This window comes from Cnephaeus nilssonii (genome assembly GCF_951640355.1).
Source record: "Cnephaeus nilssonii genome assembly, chromosome: 11".
NCBI lineage: Eukaryota > Metazoa > Chordata > Mammalia > Chiroptera > Vespertilionidae > Cnephaeus > Cnephaeus nilssonii.
In genome coordinates this window covers 58,096,788-58,116,605 of record NC_137082.1, presented here as the reverse complement: position 1 = coordinate 58,116,605, position 19,818 = coordinate 58,096,788, and the positions used below count along the sequence as shown (strand labels likewise).

The following is a 19,818-nucleotide window of genomic DNA, read 5'->3' as shown; positions in this document are numbered from 1 at the left end:
AACTAGATGACATGTTTCTTAGAAATATTCAGAAGGGTCCTGGCTTATAGTAAGCACTCAATAATTACTACCTTGAAAGTTTTTCAATAGACGAAGTTTTGAACTTTTGCTTCTTAAGCTGAAACCTTTTAGTTACATCTTAGATTAGCTATTAAATCCAACAGCTTTTAACCAGTTGAACAGGTTACTTTATGTTATTCATTTTTTCTGCATTAGTCATGAAGACTGGATGCCAAATCACTCATTTTTCCCCCAACATTTTTCAATGTAAAATTTCAAACACACAGCCAAATTGAAAAACTCTTAAGTGAAAATATTTACCTACTACCCAGATTCCACTACTAAATTTCACTGTAATTGCTATATCATCTATCTACCCATTATCCATCCTCTCTCCAGTCATCAATCTATCTTTTTTTTTAATGTATTTCAAAGAAAATTATGGACATTCCCTTTGAATACTTCAGTATACTTAACATAACTGGAATTTAACGTTTGTTTACATTTTTTATCACTGAATTTTGAGTTAAAAGGTACATTGGAGATCATTCTGTCTCACTCCCTTTATTCCACAAATGTAGAAACTCAGCCAGCACATGTCTCTGGAAATGGCATGGATGTGCAATGGATCCTGTGCTTGGTTTACACTCTGCTGTAACCATCTTAAAATTCTTAATAAGTGTATTTTTGAACTTGTGCTTGTAAATGAAGTCCAGTGGGGTAACAGTGGATATGCATGAGGAGAGGCCCTACACATCATATGTCCGTAGCTATGCCTTGCTGCCTCATTCTCATATAGCTGTCCCCATGACCATGAGCACAAGATTCCGGGGGACCCACCAGAAATCCCCCGGAGACAGTGGGAGATCAGCAAGGACTCCAAAGTAGGTTCCAGGTAAGGTGTTGGGTCTATAACTGAGTAAGTAGAGGTGCTGACAGCCCCAAGAAGCCAGGCTTTCCATTAAAACCAGAAAGAAAGCAATGACATTCTAAGAAACATGAACAAACAAGAAACCCTTTCATATTCTTTCTTGCTCTTGCTACTTCCCTATATCAGCCAACTACTTATGTCAAAAATGATAACATAAAAGGAAAGGGGGGGAAAAAAGGATAACCCATAATTCCTTCTTTTAGTCCATTCTTAGTAAGCAGAAGGTAATGTTGGTAGGGTATAAGCACATTAAAAAGTAAAAAAGAAAACACAAATAAACAACAGTTTATGCAGACTTTCTACTGTTCTAGTTAGAACAAAATATATACATATGTACAAGCTATGAAATGGAAATTGTGTAATTTGGATGATTCCACATATTCTCTCATATTTCCATTTAAAACTGGTATCGCACAATATAAAGATGAACAGTAAAAATTAATTTCATGCTAATAATTCAAAATTGTAGTTTTTCTTTACATAAAATAACATTAAATAGCAAATAGAAAACCCCAGGACAAGTCAACAGAAAGAGGAAAGTTTTACATTTTAGTACCATTAAGGGTACTTTTTTCCTGTTTCTTAAGGTGCCCCATGTGTATTTTGCACTGGGCCCTGCAAACTATGGAGTGGGCCCTGGGTGGAGCCTACACACCTGTATTTGAAAGCCTCTGGCCGGGAGATTCTGGTGCATAGCCAGAGTATAGAACCTGGGTTCTGTCTAAAGCCTTCCTAGGGTTCTATTTCTACCCGTCTGCTCCCCCACCTCCTACCATCCACCCGGCTCCTCTCCACTTTTTTGAGTCCTGAACACAAAGTAAATGTTTTCTGTGCACAAACGTTATCTGCTTTGCATAGCTGCTGCTCTCGCTCAAGTAAGACACTATTCTTCAAACATCCTTAATTTTAAAGCATGCTGTTGTCCAGCTACTGTGAAGGAACAGCTGTTTTAAAAGCTCTGCATTCTGACTTCAGAATTTACACGCTTTCCTTCCTTGGGGTCATAAAGTCCTTTCCTATCTGGTTCCCAAATATCCCCCCCTTGACTTATTATGTTTACAAGTACAGTCATTTTCCTAGTCAATTACAGGTTTTCCTGCAGCTGTCTGTCAAGAAATCCCCCAGGTCCTTGAGATCCTTTCATCTTCAGTCTCCAGTGAAGAACATCACACCTGGTCTTTACAGGGCTGGCCTGGTACTCTCCAGCAACCAGGCACAGTGTCCCCCCTCTTCTGGCATCTTCTTAACAGCACCACCCCATTCTGTGCCCCCCGATATTCTGCTGTCAGCTGGTTCCTCTTCACAATTCCCATGAATTATACCTGAACTAAAGCTCTGAGACTCTCCAGCTTAATATTTTAACATACAGTGATAGTCAACCTTTTGAGCTTGGTGTGTCAAACTTCGCCAAAAAACTGAGCATAACTCGGGTAGTGTGTCACTTTGAGGAAAAAACATTATTTCGCAAATGTTTCATCCTCGGCATGCGGCTGCCTCAGCGGCCGCGTGTCATCAGAAATGGCTACGCGTGTCAGTGCTGACACGCGTGTCATAGGTTCGCCATCACTGACATAGACTGTTCTCTTCCCTGGACAGAGAGTCATCCCTAGTTTATAATCACCCTTTTGATAGTTGTGTCCATAGAAAGAAGTCATTTCCTCATTTTGAGAATGCTAAATGTCATCATTTGGAGAATACTGATGTCAGTATTTTATAGAACTTTTATTGATTTCAAATGACCGACACTGTTATTGGGTCTATGTGTATTATTATCTATGTCCTTAGAGGTTTAAAGCTTTCAGAGGCTGAAGAGATCATCTAATCCAACCCTTTGCTTTGCTGGTGAGAAAACCAGTTTAGAGAAGTTAGCCATATGCTGGCCCAGTACTGATACTTAGTTCCTCTGAAGCTAAGCTCAGTGCTCTTCCTTCTATATCCGGTGGCAGCTTTGGTCCCCAATGAAGAGCATCACACCTGGTAAGACTCTCTGGGTTGGTGGACGCACCCACATGCAAGGAGGGTGGCACACTCCAGGGCCATGGGGACAGAAGCTCCTACACTCAGGACCCTTCTGGATCTCACCTCTTCACCTGGCTGTTTCTCTGTATCCTTCACAAAATGTCCTTCATAATAAACTGGTGAATGAATAAAAAAGGGGATAAAGAAAGAAAAAGAGAGAGTAAAGAGCAAAGAAAGGAGTTGAAGGAAAAACATTTTCCTCGAGTAACTAGGGAATGAGGCAAAAGCAAAGCTCTGAGAACAGACAAATGAGATTCTATTAAATCAGACATTGTTCCTCTCACAAGACTGACTGTGATATATGATAAATATTCTCTGGCGTATAAAACAAAGAAATGAGGAATCTGAGGATTGGAGAGGTCAGGCAACTTGAAAAGGTTAAGAGATGAACTCAATTTTCTCATCTCATCCACATGATCCCAAAAGTCCTTCTACCTTTAAGAAGAAAAAAAAAGAAAGAAAAAGATATACCTATTTCTGCTCCACACTCATAATAAATTTGGCATCTTTTACTAGTACAAGAACAGGAAAAAAACTCACAAAAGGCAAATTGAGATGTCTTCAGAGCGTTCCACTGAAGTGTGCCCACAGGGAGGAGGAGAAAGCAAATCAGGGCTCTGAATATTCATCCCTTTAGTAACTAAGAACTGGTGTTCTTTTGAAATTGGCAGAAATTATGCCAGTGCTGAAAATGCAAACAGCTTCGTTTGAGAGAGATGAGGATTACCTGGTCTTTGCCATAAGGGTCACCACTGGCTCCAGCCTACATTACTGAAGCCCTCACCTCACTTTCTTTTCTTTTTAAAAAAAAAATATATTTTATTGATTTTTTTGCAGAGGAAGGGAGAGGGATAGAGAGTCAGAAACATCGATCAGCTGCCTCCTGCACACCTCCTACTAGGGATGTGCCCGCAACCAAGGTACATGCCCTTGACCGGAATCGAACCTGGGACCTTTCAGTCCACAGGCCGACGCTCTATCCACTGAGCCAAACCAATTAGGGCGACCTCACTTTCTTGTATAAACATCCTAGAGGAGAAGGAAGATGGAGGAAAGGAACTGAACTGCTGCTATTGTAAGAAACTGGAGAAAGGCAGGTTGGAGGTGGGAAGAGCAGGTGGGGCCAGGGCCTGGAAGGACAAGATCAAAGGCTGAACCTGGATTAGGAACATCCACCTGCCAGGTGGCAATGTGGAAGCAGAACTCTGAAATGGCAGGTGTACAGAGGGAAGACCTTCTATCTCAACAAAACACATTGGTAGGCCAATCTGCTTTGCTCTAAAATTTTTAGAGTTTCCACTTTGTTGCCTCATTTAATCCTCTCAATAACCTTGAGATTTAGGTATTTATTCTTACCAAAATTAGAGATGAAGACACCCAGACTTACAGATGCCAAATAACTTGCTTAACGCTATACAAGTTGGGTTCCCTTTTACCTATGGCCCCTCTTATTCTAAAATACCACCCAGTGCATTGTAAAAATAAGGCTTTTTTAGAAATCCTAATACAGGCATGAAATCCTGGAGGACAAAATTATATGGGCCTTGAAGGAGCAATAAAACCCAAGGACAACTATTGACTTGTAACTGGGTGTAAAAAGAATGCGATGCCAACTGAAAGAAGAAGAAAAAAAAAGACTAGATGTTATCTGACCTACCTACCATCCTTGAGTATAAATGTGTCTTGTTAAGGAACATTTGCCATTTGTTTATAATTCAGAATTTTCAACCCACTTCCAGAGCCCCAAAGAACATCATCTTCATGGACAGAATATATTGCACTTGGTAACTGCTTTCCCTTTCAAAACTGAGCTGTTTCTTCCCTTACTTCCAGCATCAGGCCAGCAGGCATTAATTTACATACTCACATAAATGTCAGTGCAAATGAGCCGAAGAGGCCTGATTCATCATTTGCAGAGATTTGAGTTACAAAGAGCAATACCCCCTCCGCTCCCCCGTCATGAATGCAAGTTTAACATTGTGACACCCAGTACAATCGCTGAGAATGCCTTTCAAGGAAAACAAGCTGCTGTGTGAACCCAGTGGGCAGACGCAGAAACAGGAAGGCTGAGATTAGAGTCGGCATTACAGTTCTTTTGATGTTTTCTGAGCCAACTAGGGAAACCGGTGAAGCTCTGAGAGAGCTGATCAAAGGTAGCTCTGCTGGTTCAAATTAACAGGAGTTGGTGAATCAGGGCAGCACCTGCCTGTGAATAGAAACACATTTCACCAAATAAAGTTAATCTTTTAGTCAAGCTTGGAGGTGGCAGTTCTTTTATAAAACTTACATAGGCCAAGTTTATTCCTGCTGTATCTTAGGTCTCCAAAGGGAAAAGAATGCTCTGCTTTATTTTGTTCACAAAGAGGTGTTTATTTATTTTAAAGCTGATCTTTGCCCCGTGCTGTATATCATGTAAGACCTTTGGCTCTAATTGACATACATTGTTTTAGAAAAGGTGGATGTTTTGGGGTTGGAGTTAAGGAGTGGGAAAGCATTCCCATACATCTTCACTTTCCTTTTAAAATTACAACTGTTGTTCAATCAAAGCTATACCTTTGTCCCAGAGCAATCCCTAATCTCTATTTGGCAAAATATAGCTTAAAAGACAGAGGAAGTTGGAAGGAGCAGCACAGAGTAACTATAGATACTAGGGTAAGTCTAAAGATTCTCAATCAAAATAAAAAAGAGAAGTGTGCTAAAAATGGTAGTAGTCCGAGGTTGCAGATTCAAAAAGTCACTGAGGGAAGGGAAATTAAATACATTGAATACCAGCTTAAGTTTAAGACTTAACACGGAGAAGCTACAAAACATTTCTTGGCATTGCAGAGTTCATTATTTCAGGCCCTGGCTAGCCCTAAGGCTTAGGACACCAGGAGGATGTGTCAGATCCTGCAAGTCTCCTGAGAAGCAAAGGTGGCCAAAGGAAATGGAATGGGCAAGGGGAGGGTGGTTAATAAACAGCAGAACGGTAAACTGAGGTACTTGGAAGATAAAACATGTATATTATGATCATCTGCCAAAGCAACCACCAAATCCTTACTGAATAGGGTAATAAATGTGGGATGGTTCCAAACTGTTTCATTTCAGGCATAGTGTGTGGAAAGTGTAAGCTTACAGAATCACCCCATGGATGTGGGCTCTATTGCAGCTGGTAACCAGACAAGCTAAACATTGATGAATCTGTTTCCTTAGATACACAATGGGAGTAGCATCTCATCAGGGTTGTGAGGATTAAATGAGATATGCATATAAAATGTTCAATCAATAGTAAAATATAGAGTATAAAATATTATATAAATCTTATATATTGTCCATTTCAAATGAATCTAACATTTTCATTTGAATATGGTTTTATAGATGATAGCTGATATTACAATGGGAAGGGCTATTGATTAGATAATTTAAAACACATGGTGTTCCATATTGTGGAGATTTACTATATCCAAAGGCTGGGCGGCGGGGGGAAATGTTAGTGTCATACACACTGGCTTTTCACACAATCATTTAAGCAATCAAATTTCCAAGCAAAAAATCATTGGGAAGAAATTTAAAGCAACAGAATTATAACGGTCTCCTCTTAATTAGCCCAAGGAGACCTAACACTTGATCTCTGAGCATTGCTTTTAACTCTCCAGTTTCCAGAGATAAAGTTTATTTTTTTGGTTTGATACAAATGCATGTTACCTTCCTGCAGTGTTAGACCTATTTGTTAGTGGCTTGGCTTTACATATTATATGGACTTATGTATACTATAGGATAATCTCAGTGCCACTTTCAAACTTACGTTAAACCTAACTGGATAAGTTAACTTGGGTGATAACTTTACAGCAAATTACATTTCTTTGACAAAGATGCCCCAACAAAAAGACTGCAAAAACAAAAATTTTGTCTGGAAAGAGACTTCTAATATTCTACTTATGAAGAGAAACAATGGCTAATTTAAAGAATTATTTAGGGCAGTGGTTCCCAAAGGTGCCTATGCATTAGCATCACCAAAGGAGCTTTTCAAAATTTCTAAACCCATCCCCATAGTTTTTTGTGGGGTTTTTGGAAAGCTTTCCAGGTGATTCCAATGTGCAAATAAGTAAACAAATACAAATGATCCAATCCATATAGAGAACCAAGATTGAAGAAAAACAGAGCCTCAGAGGCATGTAGGACAATCTCAAGTGATCTAATATAAATCTACTGGAATTCTAGGAGAAAGCAGGAAAGAAAATGAAATGGCCACAACTTCCCAAACGTAAACTTACTGATCCAAGCAGCTCAACAAACCTCAAGCATTGTACTGAAATATGATGATAAAAGAGCCAGAGAAAAAGACATTACGTACAAGAGAAGAACGATACAAAAGACAACTGTTGTTTCATCAAAAACAGTGGAAGCCAGCCCTGGCCAGTGTGGCTTGTTTGTTGAAGGTTGTCCCATCCAGAGAGGTTGCTGTTCAATTCTGGGTCAGGGCACGTAGGGGGGTTCTGGCTGGATCCCCAGTAGGAGGCATGCAAGAGGCAGCCAATCAATGTTTCTCTCTCTCTCTCTCTCTAAAAATCAATAAAAACATATTAATATTTTAAAATAAAAACATATTAAAAAACAATGTAAGCCAGAAGATAATAAATGCAATAATGAAAAAACTGAAAGATTATCAACCCCTAATTCTATCTTTAGTGAAACTACCCTTCAAAGATAAAATATTTTCAATGAACAAAAACACAATTTGTCACCACAAGCCCACACAAGTCTGAAGAAATTCCTTTAAGCTGAAGCAAAATGACAAGTCATTTGGACTAATACAAATGTAGAACTTCAAAAATGGTAAATATTTAGCAAATGCAAAAGACTATATGTACACTCTCTTTTCTCTTTTTGTAATACATTTAACTGTTTAAAGGAAAAATTATAACATTGCCCTGTTGGATTTATCATGTAGCCATAATATATATGGAACACAAAGGAAAATAGGAGAGAATGGATGGAACTATATTATTGGAAGGTTACATACGAAATTGTATATTAATGCTAAGTAGATTGTAATAAGTTAAAGATATATATTGTAATCCTGGAGCAACCATTAAAAAGTCAACTGTAAATGAACAATTTTTTTTAAAAACGAAAGTATAGTTTGTAAACCAATAGAAAAGGTAAAACCAAAATACTAAAAATATTCATGTAACCCAAAAGGTAGGAAGAGTAACAGAGGACGAAAAAACCCCAAATGGTAAATAAATCCAAACATATCAGTAATTACATAAATGTAAATCAACTGAACACACCAAGTAAAAAAGGCAGACTAGGCTAAATAAAAAAGACCCAAATGTACGCTATCTAAAAGGGATGAATTTTAAACAAAATAGGTTAAAAATAAGCAAATGAAAAGATATACAAATGTTAAATGCAAATACTAAGCATAAAAATAACTTATACTTGGTTTAGATTTAAAATTTTAAAAATATATTTATCTTTCCAATTACATTGATAATCAACTTCAAGAGGGAAAAAATAAAACAGGCAATTTGGGGTGACTTTTTTCTTAAACCTTTGGGTTTTCATTTGACCCTTGACATTTTCTTTAATCACTCATATGGCTTCTTCTCTCCCCTTTCTGGTATGATTCATAAAACATCTTAACTGGGAAAAGCCTTTTATGATTTGCTGGTCTCCCTTATCTGTACTCAAAGTCTTTCAGCCTTTGATCTAGCTATTAGAGCAACTAATGATTTTCAATCACCTCGATCTCATTTTTGTTTATTTTGTTCCTTTTATATCTTATTTCAGTTTTATCTATTTATGTGACCCTGAGGTGGGATCAGACCACTTGAGGCTGAGGTGCCTGTGCCCTTACCAAGTTATAGCATCACACCTTTTCTTCACCTATTTTTTTTTTACACCTCCTGGTTGTAAGTTCTTTTCTTTCATTTACAAAAAGTCTTGGAATTTAGCTCTTTCTACAGTAGGGACTTTATAGTTTCAAAATTAAACAAACTTAAATTTGGTAGAATTTTTCTATATTCTTTAAACAATGCTGAAGCTCTGAGGCTTCCTCAAACTTAAGACAATTCATAGCTGGGTCAGGGCTAGAAAAAAACATGAGTGTCATAACAAAGAAACCTCATACTAAGCATGACTACAAAGAATGGTTTTGTGGCATGTGACAAATCTGCTCAACCGTAAGTGAAAGAAACACCACCAATTCCCTTCTGGCCATCCTGGCTTCATAAATAGCATCTATCCCAACAAACTCCACTTGCGTATGGCACCATTTTCTCACAAACGGTGACCTTAGAAAAGAAACCTAGTTAACAGGCCCACAAAAGATAGAACCTCTGTTTTAATCACTTTAGAAAATGTTTTAAAAGGTGATTTCTGTACAAATAATGCTGTCTTTGAATGTAAACTCCTTATCTAACTGTACCAAAGAATAAAGTTTAAAGGGTAACATGAAAAAGGGGTAATATTAAGAGACTGCTTAGGTTGTTTACTTCTGGAAACTTAAGCCATTATCAGGTGCTTTGAGACCTTTCTTTTCAACACTGGCCATGTCTTAAAATATGCAGGACAGATTACCAAGGGATTGAGTGGTTAGCTAAACTCTGATGGAATGATTCATTTCAATTTGCCCTGCAGTTTTAAGAAAAGCTTTATGCCTCCTATCAAGAGTAAATATCACACATCCTGTTTATACATACTGGCTTATTGTCCAAGGTTCTTCAAAGAGCTGGTGACACCCCCCAACTCACTCAACCCAACCCCCCAACTTCCTCTCATTGGCGTGATATATTCCTACTCACTTTTAAGAAGCACCTCCCTCAACAAAACAGTCTGTGCTACAGTAAATTTTAAAGAAAATACTTTATTGTGTCATGAAAAAAGGCATCAATCAACTAGATTCATACTTGTTTGAAAAAAATTTGAAAATTTATTAGACAGTATGTGGACATCCTGTTCCACATGGGAATGAGAAGATGCTATAGGTTCTCTAAGTATTGCACAGTCTGAAAAAACACCAACAAAAAAAAGGGGGGGGGGGGGGGAAATCACATAATCTTGGGAACCATATCACATTATGAATAATCTACCAAGAAACATTAAAAAAAAAACAACCTTTGTTTCTACAGTAGCTTTGAGTTTATAGTTGTTGGAATGACTGTATTCCATTGAAGACATCTCAGTAACAGGAAGCTTCATTTTAACAATCCCATGTGCAAATATTAATAAAAAAATATATAAAATAGCGCAATTTATCTCTTGCCATCACCCCGGCAATCATAACATTTGTTAGAACTGTTTTGCTTGAAAATAGTTAAGCTGTAAGTTTTGCCTGAAGCTCCATTTCTGCAGCCCGTTTGAGTGCAACATCCACTAGAAGCTGAAATCCACTAAAATCCTGGTTGAGGTCCGGTGGAGTAGGGGGAGGAGTGTTGAAAAGACCACTTTGTGTATTTGTGCTTGGTCCAGTTTTACACGTGTCCTCTGGGTACATGAGGGAGGTGTCTGTAAAGTTGCTGGCTGCTATCTGCTGTATATCTGTGTTTTGTCCCACACCAACTGGCTGACAGAGAGAGAAAGGCACATCTTTCAATGCAGTCACAGTGGTATGACAGATCACTGATGGACGAGCCAGAATTGATCCTGGAGACGACGGCTTAGGGGACAGTGGCCTCCCTAGGGCTGGGTTTGGTCCAGCAGGACAGGAATGAAATGGGCTCTCCTCCAGAGCTGGCATGAAGTTTTTGATGCCCATTGCTGACTCCACAGAGCTCACTTCAGATATCTTGGCCCCACGGCGGGAAATTGTGAACTGATTTGGATCTTTGCCATCCTTTCTCAGCATGTCAGGGAGGAGCCTTCGGCGGGCGTTGATGAACCAGTTACAGACCTGAAATGATTTGGGTGTGCTTTAACACTCAGCATACATGTTCTGAGAACCTTCCATAGATGCTTAATTATCTCTTTGCATTTAAGAAGACATGAAAAGACTTATCGGAAATTACAAAGTTATTCTAACGTATTTGAGCCCAGACAAGAAAGAAAACTGCTTCCTATCATAAACCTTCTTCCCTCCAATACAAATTCCCTTTTGTGTCTCATCATCCATAAACCTTTTCAGGAGGAAAAATAAAGGTATAAATTCTCAAATGTCTAAACGTTACTTTAGAGAAGGAGGTTTACCTTTTGACTCTCCCCCATATTAACCGATTACCTACTGCCCCAGCATTGAAGTTAATCAACTACAGGAAAATCTTTCCTGTATGAAAAGGGCCACGCCCCCAAGTTACTGATTCTTCTCAGTTCAAATCACTGTGTCAACAGACAGACATGAATTACCTCACTGAGGTCTGTCCTTGTTTAAATATCAAACCAGTTTCCTGGGTAATAGAGTAAGATTTAACCTCCTTTTTATGATTGTTGCACAAAGGAAGGCTCTTTTAGGCATTAAAGGAAATGTTATTTGACAGATGACTGTCAAGTGTTTGTTTCTCTAAATAGCCAGTTATAAGCTATCAGCACTAGAAAGTTTAAAAGATATCTCCCACCTCAAGCTTTTGAGTCAGGAGGCACTTAATGACTTGGCATACAGGAATGCTATAAGATGACTTTAGGGGGAAAAAGAAAGAAAGAAACCTGAGTGCATATACCTCATGTTCTTTTTTTCCTACCTGTAGTGTAGATAGATGTGTTTGCTGGGACAGCAATGCTTTTTCTTGCTCTGAGGGATAGGCGTTGTACCGGTGCTCATACAGCCAATCTCGGAGAATCTGCACAGATTCCTTGGGCAGGTTGCCCCTTCTCCTTCTCTTGCCTGAGCCGGCCGAAGAGGAAAGGTCCAGGGGGATGTCCATGCTGTCATCATCCTCAGTCTCACTGCCGGAGGCTACAACACCTAGGAAAGGACAAAGGCCAGCCGTCAACCGATTTCATCAGCAGAGCACTTACTGAAAAACTCATCTCTTTTGACCATTCAGTGTAAACATGTTTTCTCAACTACTGAGAGGCAGGGGAAGGACCAGTGAGTGTTTTCTGTCCTGAAATACCAGAGCACATGTAGTCTCAAGAGTAATTTGACTAGAGGCACATTCTAGATTCTCAACCAGTTGTCAGATGCACTTTCATGCATGCCCACTTTCCTAGGATTCAACTTTTCACATTCCTTTGGAAGGATACTCAGAAAAGTCCTTCACGTAATCCAACAGCGGAGACAAAGCCCCACCCCAAGGGAATAACAGCTTGCCACCTGTGCATCAGGAAAGGTGCTACAACAGATGGAATGTGTCTAACAACCTCTTTGAAGTCATTGCTATCTAGGATAAATCTAATGAGTGTTCTATTGTGCATTTTAATGCTATTCTTCCTCCTTCCCCTGAAGGTCTGAAATAAAAAGGGAGCCCTAGCTGGTTTGGCTCGGTGGATAGAGCGTCAGCCTGCGGACTCAAGGGTCCCAGGTTCGATTCCGGTCAAGGGCATGTACCTTGGTTGCAGGCACATCCCCAGTGGGGGGATGTGCAGGAGGCAGCTAATCAATGTTTCTCTCTCATTGATGCTTCTCTCTATCCCTCTCCCTTCCTCTCTGTAAAAAATCAATAAAATATTAAACAAAGGGACTATCTGTACATTTTTTTCACTGCTATAAGGAGGGAAAATTACACGCTTAACCCAGTTAGTATTCTAAAGATAAAATGCATGTCAAAAGTTTCTGCCAATTCTATAGTCATTTCTTTTCAAGGCTCCTTACATTTATTCAACACCACTTTTAATGGCCAGTACTGGTCACTTTTTAGTAAATACAAACAACCAATGAAGTTTTCAGTGTTGTTGCACAAAAAAATATTTTTCTATTAGTAAAAGGTCAGAGATGCCTTAAGTGAATAAAAATTTAAATTCCATATAAACTTCTACTGCCAGATTAATCTGAATCTAGAACACGAGGTGTCAATAAGCAGAGTTGTCTTATTTACATAACAAGAAAACAACAACCCTGAATATGCAATCCCCAAGGAAAATCTCTTGTCTGTAAGTACTTTAATCCCACCAGAAATTTTAAGAATTCACAAACCATTAAAGGATATTCAAATCACACACAGACTGGGTTCAACAAAAATTTAGACCTCGCCCTTTTAGACATTTAAACATAATTTAGAACTTTATATGCTATTAAACACCTCCCTGGCGCGCACACACACAAAAAGAACATGGACAACTCTTAGAATGTATTGATCTAAAATTTTAAGGATATAAGTGAATCATAAACTAGTGCATGCTCGAACATACCAGTACTTCTACATAAAGAAAATTGATTAAACTAACACAAAATTTAAAGGTATGCATTCTTAACTTTGTTGATGTAAACTTAATTGAATGGTTTACCTGGATAGGAAATAAAAACAGAATATTCCTCACAGTGATAAACTACTCAATGTACTTTCGAGGATTTAAAAAACAAAAACATCCTTTTAAAGCCTTTTAACACAATGAAACTCAAAGAGCTACCCATTCAAAGGTTTGTTGATGAGATACTCCCCAGTTAGTTGAGTCTGACTTTATTTGGTGACACATGGTTAGTTTTGGACTGCAGGGGGCAGAAGGTATTGGGAGAGTGTCCACAGAAAAGTCAGGACCTTCCCAAGACCAAGTAAACCAAGTTCTAACAAAAGAGCAGGATGAGTAACAAAAACCCACACCTGAAACCTATGTGACCATATTGACCAATGTCACCCCAATAAATTTAATTTTTTTTTAAAAAAAGAGCAGGATGATCTTGCAAATTCACTTTAGCTCAAGCCTTAATAAACAGCCATCAATAAACCAATCACAGAAGAATCCTAAATGTTAACCCCATGTATTTGATGTTTCCCTTCCCAGAAGCTTTCATTAAACTGCTTTATTTTTTTAACTTATTTATTGACTTTCGAGAGACAGGAAGGGGGAGAAAGAGAAACATTGATTTGTTGTTCCACTTATGTATGCATTCCTTGGTTGATTCTTGTATGTGGCCTGGCCAGGGATGGAACCCCAAAACCTTGTGGAGTATGGGGATGACAGTCTAACCAACTGAGCTACCCCACCAAGGCCCATTAAACTGCTTTAAAAGAAAAAGAGGTACATTTAAAACTGAAACTGCTTTCACTGTTGAAAAGATGAGAAAAATGTTAAACCCATATTAAAATTTGGGTGAAGAGCTCTTGATATAAAAAAAAACTTAATAAATTATAAATGAGTACATTTTATATTTGCAAAGAAATCTAGCTTTTTAACTCTATTAAATACTTGAGTAACTAAAGCAAATTTGTTTAAACTCCTCAATGTCTGAAAAGCCATTCTTTTCAAAGCTGTTATCCCCCCTCCCTTTTATAATTTTTTTTAAAACTGTGAAAATTTGCTCATTAAACAGTGAATTCTCAACTGTAAGTTGAGAATAAAGAATTTAAAACAACAACAAAAAGCCCCTGAAGCCTGCACTTCGATCTGCTTAAGTTTGACAAGAAGCCTGATCTTTTAGAATAGGTTAATGACACACAAAAGCAGGTTTCAGTTAAGCAACACCAAACTGCAGTGCGACTTTACTCTGTTCTCAGTTCATTTAAACAAATGAATGCCAGGCCTCTGGACCTCTTAACAAATATTTCCAATGTGAGCACAAAAGCTGAAGTAACAGGAAGTTAAGACTTCAGTTTCTTGGCTACACCAGCTGATATTTCACTGCAGCAAACCACGTTTGCTGCTGTCAGGACTATTTTCATTAAACTCTCCCTCCGGATTGTGGCTCCACTTGGAAAAACAAAAAGACTTTTCCACGTTACTCATTTCCTATTGTAACAGAGCCTTTGAAAAGTTTCCCGGTTACGACTTGTTTCCAAACGTCCTGCTCTCTGCTTACACTTTTTAAAACTATGTGGTTGGGGGAGGGGTGTGGGATCACAAGCCTCCTTTACTCCCTCCACGTACAAGGAAATGTTGTCTGGAAAGCCAAGAGATGGCCTGTGGCTCCCAGGTCCATAAAGCAAGCTTTTCATTTCTGAGTAGGAGCTGGGCGTGCGAGAGAGCCTGAGAAGAGTGGCTGCATGTCCAGAAGAGGCCAGAAAAGAACCCAGAAACAGATTCGAATAGTCGAAGGGAAAGTTTAGGTACACAATGGGGAAAAAGCAAGCCGAACCTGACAAACTCCCAGCTCAGGACAGCTCAGAAGTGACAGGAATCGTCCTCAAGCCGCGGGGTGCTTGGCTGGTCGCAGCCGCGGAACAAGGTTAAAGCAAGAATCCCGTCGTCAGAAACGAGGGGCTGGAAGACTCTGGGGCTTTTTCTCAGGGAACCTTCTTTCTGCGTGGCGTGGGGCCATTTGGGGAGAACTGTCGGCATCCTCTGCTTTCTAAGACGAGACACTGTTACCACAAACCAGTCTTCCCAACGCCCGGGCTCTGTGCAGTTTGAGGTGATTGTGTTTCCCGGAAAACTTTGAAAAGATGTTCAGACTTTTATGAGACCAACAACCGTCCCAGCCGGGGGGTGGGGGGTCCGTGAGAGGGGGTTTCCTCCAGAGCCCTCGCTGAGCGGCTCGGAACGCGGCCCCCACCAGGCAGCCGGCGCGGCGCGGAGGGGCGGCCCGCTTCGGGCTTTTGTTCGGCGGCGCCCTCCGCCCGCACGGAACCCGGCCCCTCCGACTGCAGAGCGAGCCCCACCGGGACCTCGGGAGGCTCAGGTTACACGAAACCGGAGACGGTGCCGAGAATCTCTCCATTCTGAGGGGCCTGCCCACCCCCGCAGGGTTTACCAGGAAAACCTAAAAAGGTGAAGAAACCCGGCCGCCTCCGCGGCCCCGCACGGCCCCGCACCCGGCGCGAAGTTTCCCCTCCGCCACGCACCGCTCATTGTTTCCAGGAGTCGGCGCGCCCCGGGCTGCTGACTCCGAGGACCCCGTCCGGCGGCCGGCGGGGAAAGGGGGCGCCGGGAGGCACCCGAGTGCCGCGGAAGGAGCGAGGGACAATGGGAGCGTGGGGGTGGGGGGGGTAACCCAAAAATTGCCGGGGCCTCGGCGAGGGACGCCCGGCTGTACCTGGGCAGGAGGGGGGCGGGGGGCAGGTACCCAACGGCCGGCCTGGTGGGGGCGGGGAGGCCCGGGCAGGCTTTGAGAAGAGAGGTGGGGGCGCAGATCGGGGGAGCTAACCAACGCTCCCCCCACCAGAGCCCGAACAATGCGGGGAGCCCGACCCCCGCGGAAGCCCAGCTTTGCATTGGGCTCACAAGTACCACTCTTCAACCCTCTCCCCCCCCCCAACACACACACACACACACACACACACACACACACACACACACACACACACACCAGCTTATCCCAGGGAGTCCCAGCGCCCGCGGGAGAGTCCCTCGGGGAAGGGTCCAGACCTGTCAGTCCTCCCCGCGTCGACATGGCCTTCCAGGGGCCGCCACCCGCGTGCTCCCCGCGCCGTTACGTGGCCAAACTTCTCGGCGCCGAGTTGTCACAGTCCCGGGAGGGGGCTCCGCGGGGAGCCTGCTCCCAACCGCTACGAAAGCCCCGACTTTGACGTGTCCCGCACGAGGTGAGGCGAGTCTCCGAGGCACCGGGCCAGAATCAAGAGCACAGCACCCCCGGGGGGGGGGAGGGGGGGAGACGGGCCGGGGCGCCGCGCCGCGGGGGAGGCCGCGTTCTAACTGAATTGTTCCAACTGTCCCCGCGGGGCCGTCCGAAAGAATGCGGAGCCGCGGAAACTCCGGGCGCGCCTGCGCCTGCGCGCAGCGCCCCCTCCCCCGCCGGCGTCCCCGCGCCGCTCACTCCCGTGTGGAGCCGCTTCACGTAAATCACAACAGAGAAGCCAACCGGGGGCCCACGACGGCACACTCGGGGTGCCTCCCCGTCAGGGGCTCAAAAGTTCACTTCAAGAGGGAGCTCACCATGACCTTTCGTGGTGGCAGGCTTTTTTTTTTTTTCCTTCCTCTTTCTTTCTTTCTCTCGTGTATTTTGTTTTTAAACCAGACTGACGGCAAGTTTTAGCGGCGAGGCTTCCAGAACGTTTCGTGGAAACAATGACAGACTCGCGCTTGGCCCTTACAACCCAGCCTGCGGGTCAGACTGCGGCTCGTCCCGCCCGCCCGCCGCCGCGAGCTGCTCGCCCCGCTTTCTTCGTGGGAAAACTTGGAGGCCAGGAAAGTTTCAGACTGGCTTCCCGAAGTTCCCGACCCCCGAGGGCGAGCTGGGGGGCCGGAGGCGCATTCCTTTTGATTGTGAAAACCCCCCCATCCCCAGAGAAGAGAGTGTCCGGGCCCAGCTCGGGGGGGGGGGCGGGGGGGGAGTGGGAACCCCGGAATCCAAGCCCAACTTTCAGACAAAGGCGCTCTGGGCTGCCGCCGGGGAAAGCGGGGCGGGGGCGGGGGGGGTACCCCTGGAGTAGGGCCCTCACGACCCCCCGCCCATGCGAACCAGCGAGAAGCCACGCGGCGACTCGGGGAAGCGTGGGGTGCCGGCTGAGACAATGAAACTTGGGAGGCGCACAAACAAGGCGGCGAGCGTGTGTCTTGACAACGTGCCAGCGGCGTGGAGAGGCCCGTCTCCCCACAACAGCCCCTCGTGTTGTGTCTGCAAGGAACGCGGCCGCAACTGCCATTTCGGACGCGGCCTCAACCAAGAGCCCGGCCGCGGTCCCAGCCGGACAGTCCGCCCGGGGCTGGCAAGTCCCCCAAGTCCCTCTCGCCCCGAGCACGGCGCGGGCCGGCGAGCACGCTTCCCCGGGACACGCGCCCCCGGGGCGGCAGCCCGCGGAGCCTTACCTTTCTTGCTTTTCATGCTGGAGCTCCCCTTGCAGCGCGGGGCACCGCTGGGGTCTCGGGGGGGCCGGGCAGGAGCGGGAGCGCAGGGGGCAAGCGGTGGTCCTCCCGCCCCGAGGACTCTCCGGGAACTTGTAGGACGAGCCCCAGCAGTTACTGCTGCCCCGGCGCTCGGATCCCAGGCGCCCGCTTCTGGGGTGGAATTCAAGTGACACTTGGGCTTCCTCCCGCCGGGATCTTCTGGCAGCCGGCCGGGGGCTCTCCCTCGCCCAACTCGCTCCCCTCCCCACGCTGCTCCTTTGTTCCCCGCTCCTGAGCGGCGCACCTCGGCGCTGTCAGAGTGAGAGGCGAGGAGGGAAGGTACAGGAGGTCCTGCCTCCGCCCCCTGCCGCCCGCCCCGTCCCCCGCCCGCCCGCCCGCCGCTTCCCCGCCCCTCCCCCGCACCTTTCAGCCGGGGAGGGCTGCACGCGGGCCGCGGCCGCACCGCCTCACTCGGCGCCCCCGGGGCCGCGGTTACCGGTCCCTGGTGGGGGCGGCGGAGCCCAGAAACCCGAGCCTTCCTCTCCCTGCTGCGCGCACGCCTCCCGCATCCCTCGTTGGGCCGCGGCCACCCCAGCCGAGCGCCCCGGGTTTCTCCTTTGGGCCTTTCTTCCCGGGGCCGACGAAGGTGTGTTTGGTTAGGAAACTGCAACAGATGGAACTCGGGCCGCCCCCTCCTTCCTCTCCTCTACCCCCGGGGAGAACACACACACACACACACACACACACACACACACACCACTTGGTTTTTGACAGCTGCCCCACACTCCAGCGTCCGGCTCCGGCCGCGGGAGGAGACAGCCGCTTCTGATTCCAGGGGCGGGGCTCCGCGGGGAAAGTGTTCGGGACAAGAACCAACTTCTTCCAGAACGCGCGGCTGCCGTGGGCTCGCGGGCGCGGCGCGGCGCACCCTTCTCCTCCGGGGGCTCTTCCTCCAACAGCGGCTGTGCGGGGCCGGGGCCGGGGTGGGGGGTGGGGAAGGGGATGAGACACAGACACCCGCGGAGAATGACTGTGCCCCCGGGCTAAAGCTGCGAGTTCCGGACCGGATTGCAAGGCAGTTTCGAAATCGAACACGTTGCGGCGCACACTGTCATGCTCACATGCTCTTTAAAACGCCGTGCCCGCCCCTCCCGCCCTGCCTCTCCCACTCTCGGACCCGGGCAGCCGCCGCCTTTATGAAAAGGTGACCACCACACGGGGGCTGCTCATCTGTTTCCGTAAAGTCTACTTTCAAGACTTAAGCCCTGCTAGGGGACCCCTTCTCTCCTCGGATATTTCAAACTACTGGTCATGGAGAAAAAAACACATGCTCCCGTAGGGTTGTTTTGGTTGAGGAAGACTCCCAACAGGAGTTCCTGGATGAAAATACCCTTTCAAAAGACCAGATCCTGTTTGGCTGATTCCAAGAAACGCATACCCCCCTCCCCGCCCTCTCCTCTGAGTCGCTTTTCCCCGTGTGTGTCCTGTTGCTTTGAAGTGAACGAACTGTCACATGCCACAGTGAGACTTTCACCGTCACTTAAAAGAAAAAAAAATCCCCCACGTAAATAACCCCGGCAGAGACGTCAGCGCCGGAGACGGCCTCCAGTTTCGGCTCTGAGCTCTTTTTGTTTTGTAACCTCAACGGAGAACCCGGCAGGGGTAGCTCCGTGGAAATAAGGTTAAACCCGGGGACTAAGGCAGCCAAACGATGACTAACTAGACTTTGGAGCCTCTGTTTTCGGATTAAATTAAAGCCAGCCTCCCACCCACTCACCCTCCCAAAAAAAGACACCCCCGCCAGCACAGTGAATTGAGGCCAGAGTTTACTAAGCTTGGGTGGTTTTTCCAATTACAGGACTTAAAATGAACAAACAAGGAAAAAAGCGTCACTCGAAGCAGGCAGCGACCTTACGATTTTTTTTCTTCGGTGTTTTGCCGACTGATCAGCACCTGAGAGAACACACTTCTGAAACGACAAAGCGCATAAACTTGGTCCCGGGGCGAACCAGCACCCCGAAAGGTCCCCTGCAACTTTCTGGCGCGCAGTTCCTTCCCGGGACCTGGCTGGA

The 19,818-nt window shown here is 44.8% G+C and overlaps 1 protein-coding gene across 4 annotated transcripts; it reads right to left on the bottom strand.

Moving 5' to 3' along the window:
* Nucleotides 1–9,785: 9,785 nt before the first annotated feature.
* On the bottom strand, nucleotides 9,786–19,281 carry TGIF1 (TGFB induced factor homeobox 1). Of its 4 annotated transcripts, none has more exons than XM_079783847.1 (4): nucleotides 18,170–19,281; nucleotides 17,729–18,057; nucleotides 11,608–11,831; nucleotides 9,786–10,826 (listed from the first exon to the last, which is right to left on the bottom strand). In XM_079783847.1, the coding sequence occupies exons 2-4, from the start codon at nucleotides 17,742–17,744 to the stop codon at nucleotides 10,251–10,253; spliced, it is 816 nt and encodes a 271-aa protein (XP_079639973.1). In that variant the 5' UTR covers nucleotides 17,745–18,057; nucleotides 18,170–19,281; the 3' UTR covers nucleotides 9,786–10,250. The 4 variants fall into 4 exon arrangements, with proteins under 4 accessions (XP_079639973.1, XP_079639974.1, XP_079639975.1 ...); XM_079783848.1 differs by lacking the exons at nucleotides 17,729–18,057; nucleotides 18,170–19,281 and adding exons at nucleotides 15,099–15,395; nucleotides 16,328–17,721; XM_079783849.1 differs by lacking the exons at nucleotides 17,729–18,057; nucleotides 18,170–19,281 and adding exons at nucleotides 15,099–15,311; nucleotides 16,328–17,721.
* Nucleotides 19,282–19,818: the final 537 nt, after the last annotated feature.

Excerpts from the sequence above, each read along its gene's own strand:
- TGIF1 (XM_079783846.1), bottom strand. The coding sequence starts at position 16,352 with ATGTCGACGCGGGGAGGACTGACAG. Across the intron at positions 11,832-16,327 it reads GACGCGGGGAGGACTGACAG|GTGTTGTAGCCTCCGGCAGT; the intron begins GTCTGGACCCTT and ends GTCCTTTCCTAG. Across the intron at positions 10,827-11,607 it reads CACATCTATCTACACTACAG|GTCTGTAACTGGTTCATCAA; the intron begins GTAGGAAAAAAA and ends AAATCATTTCAG.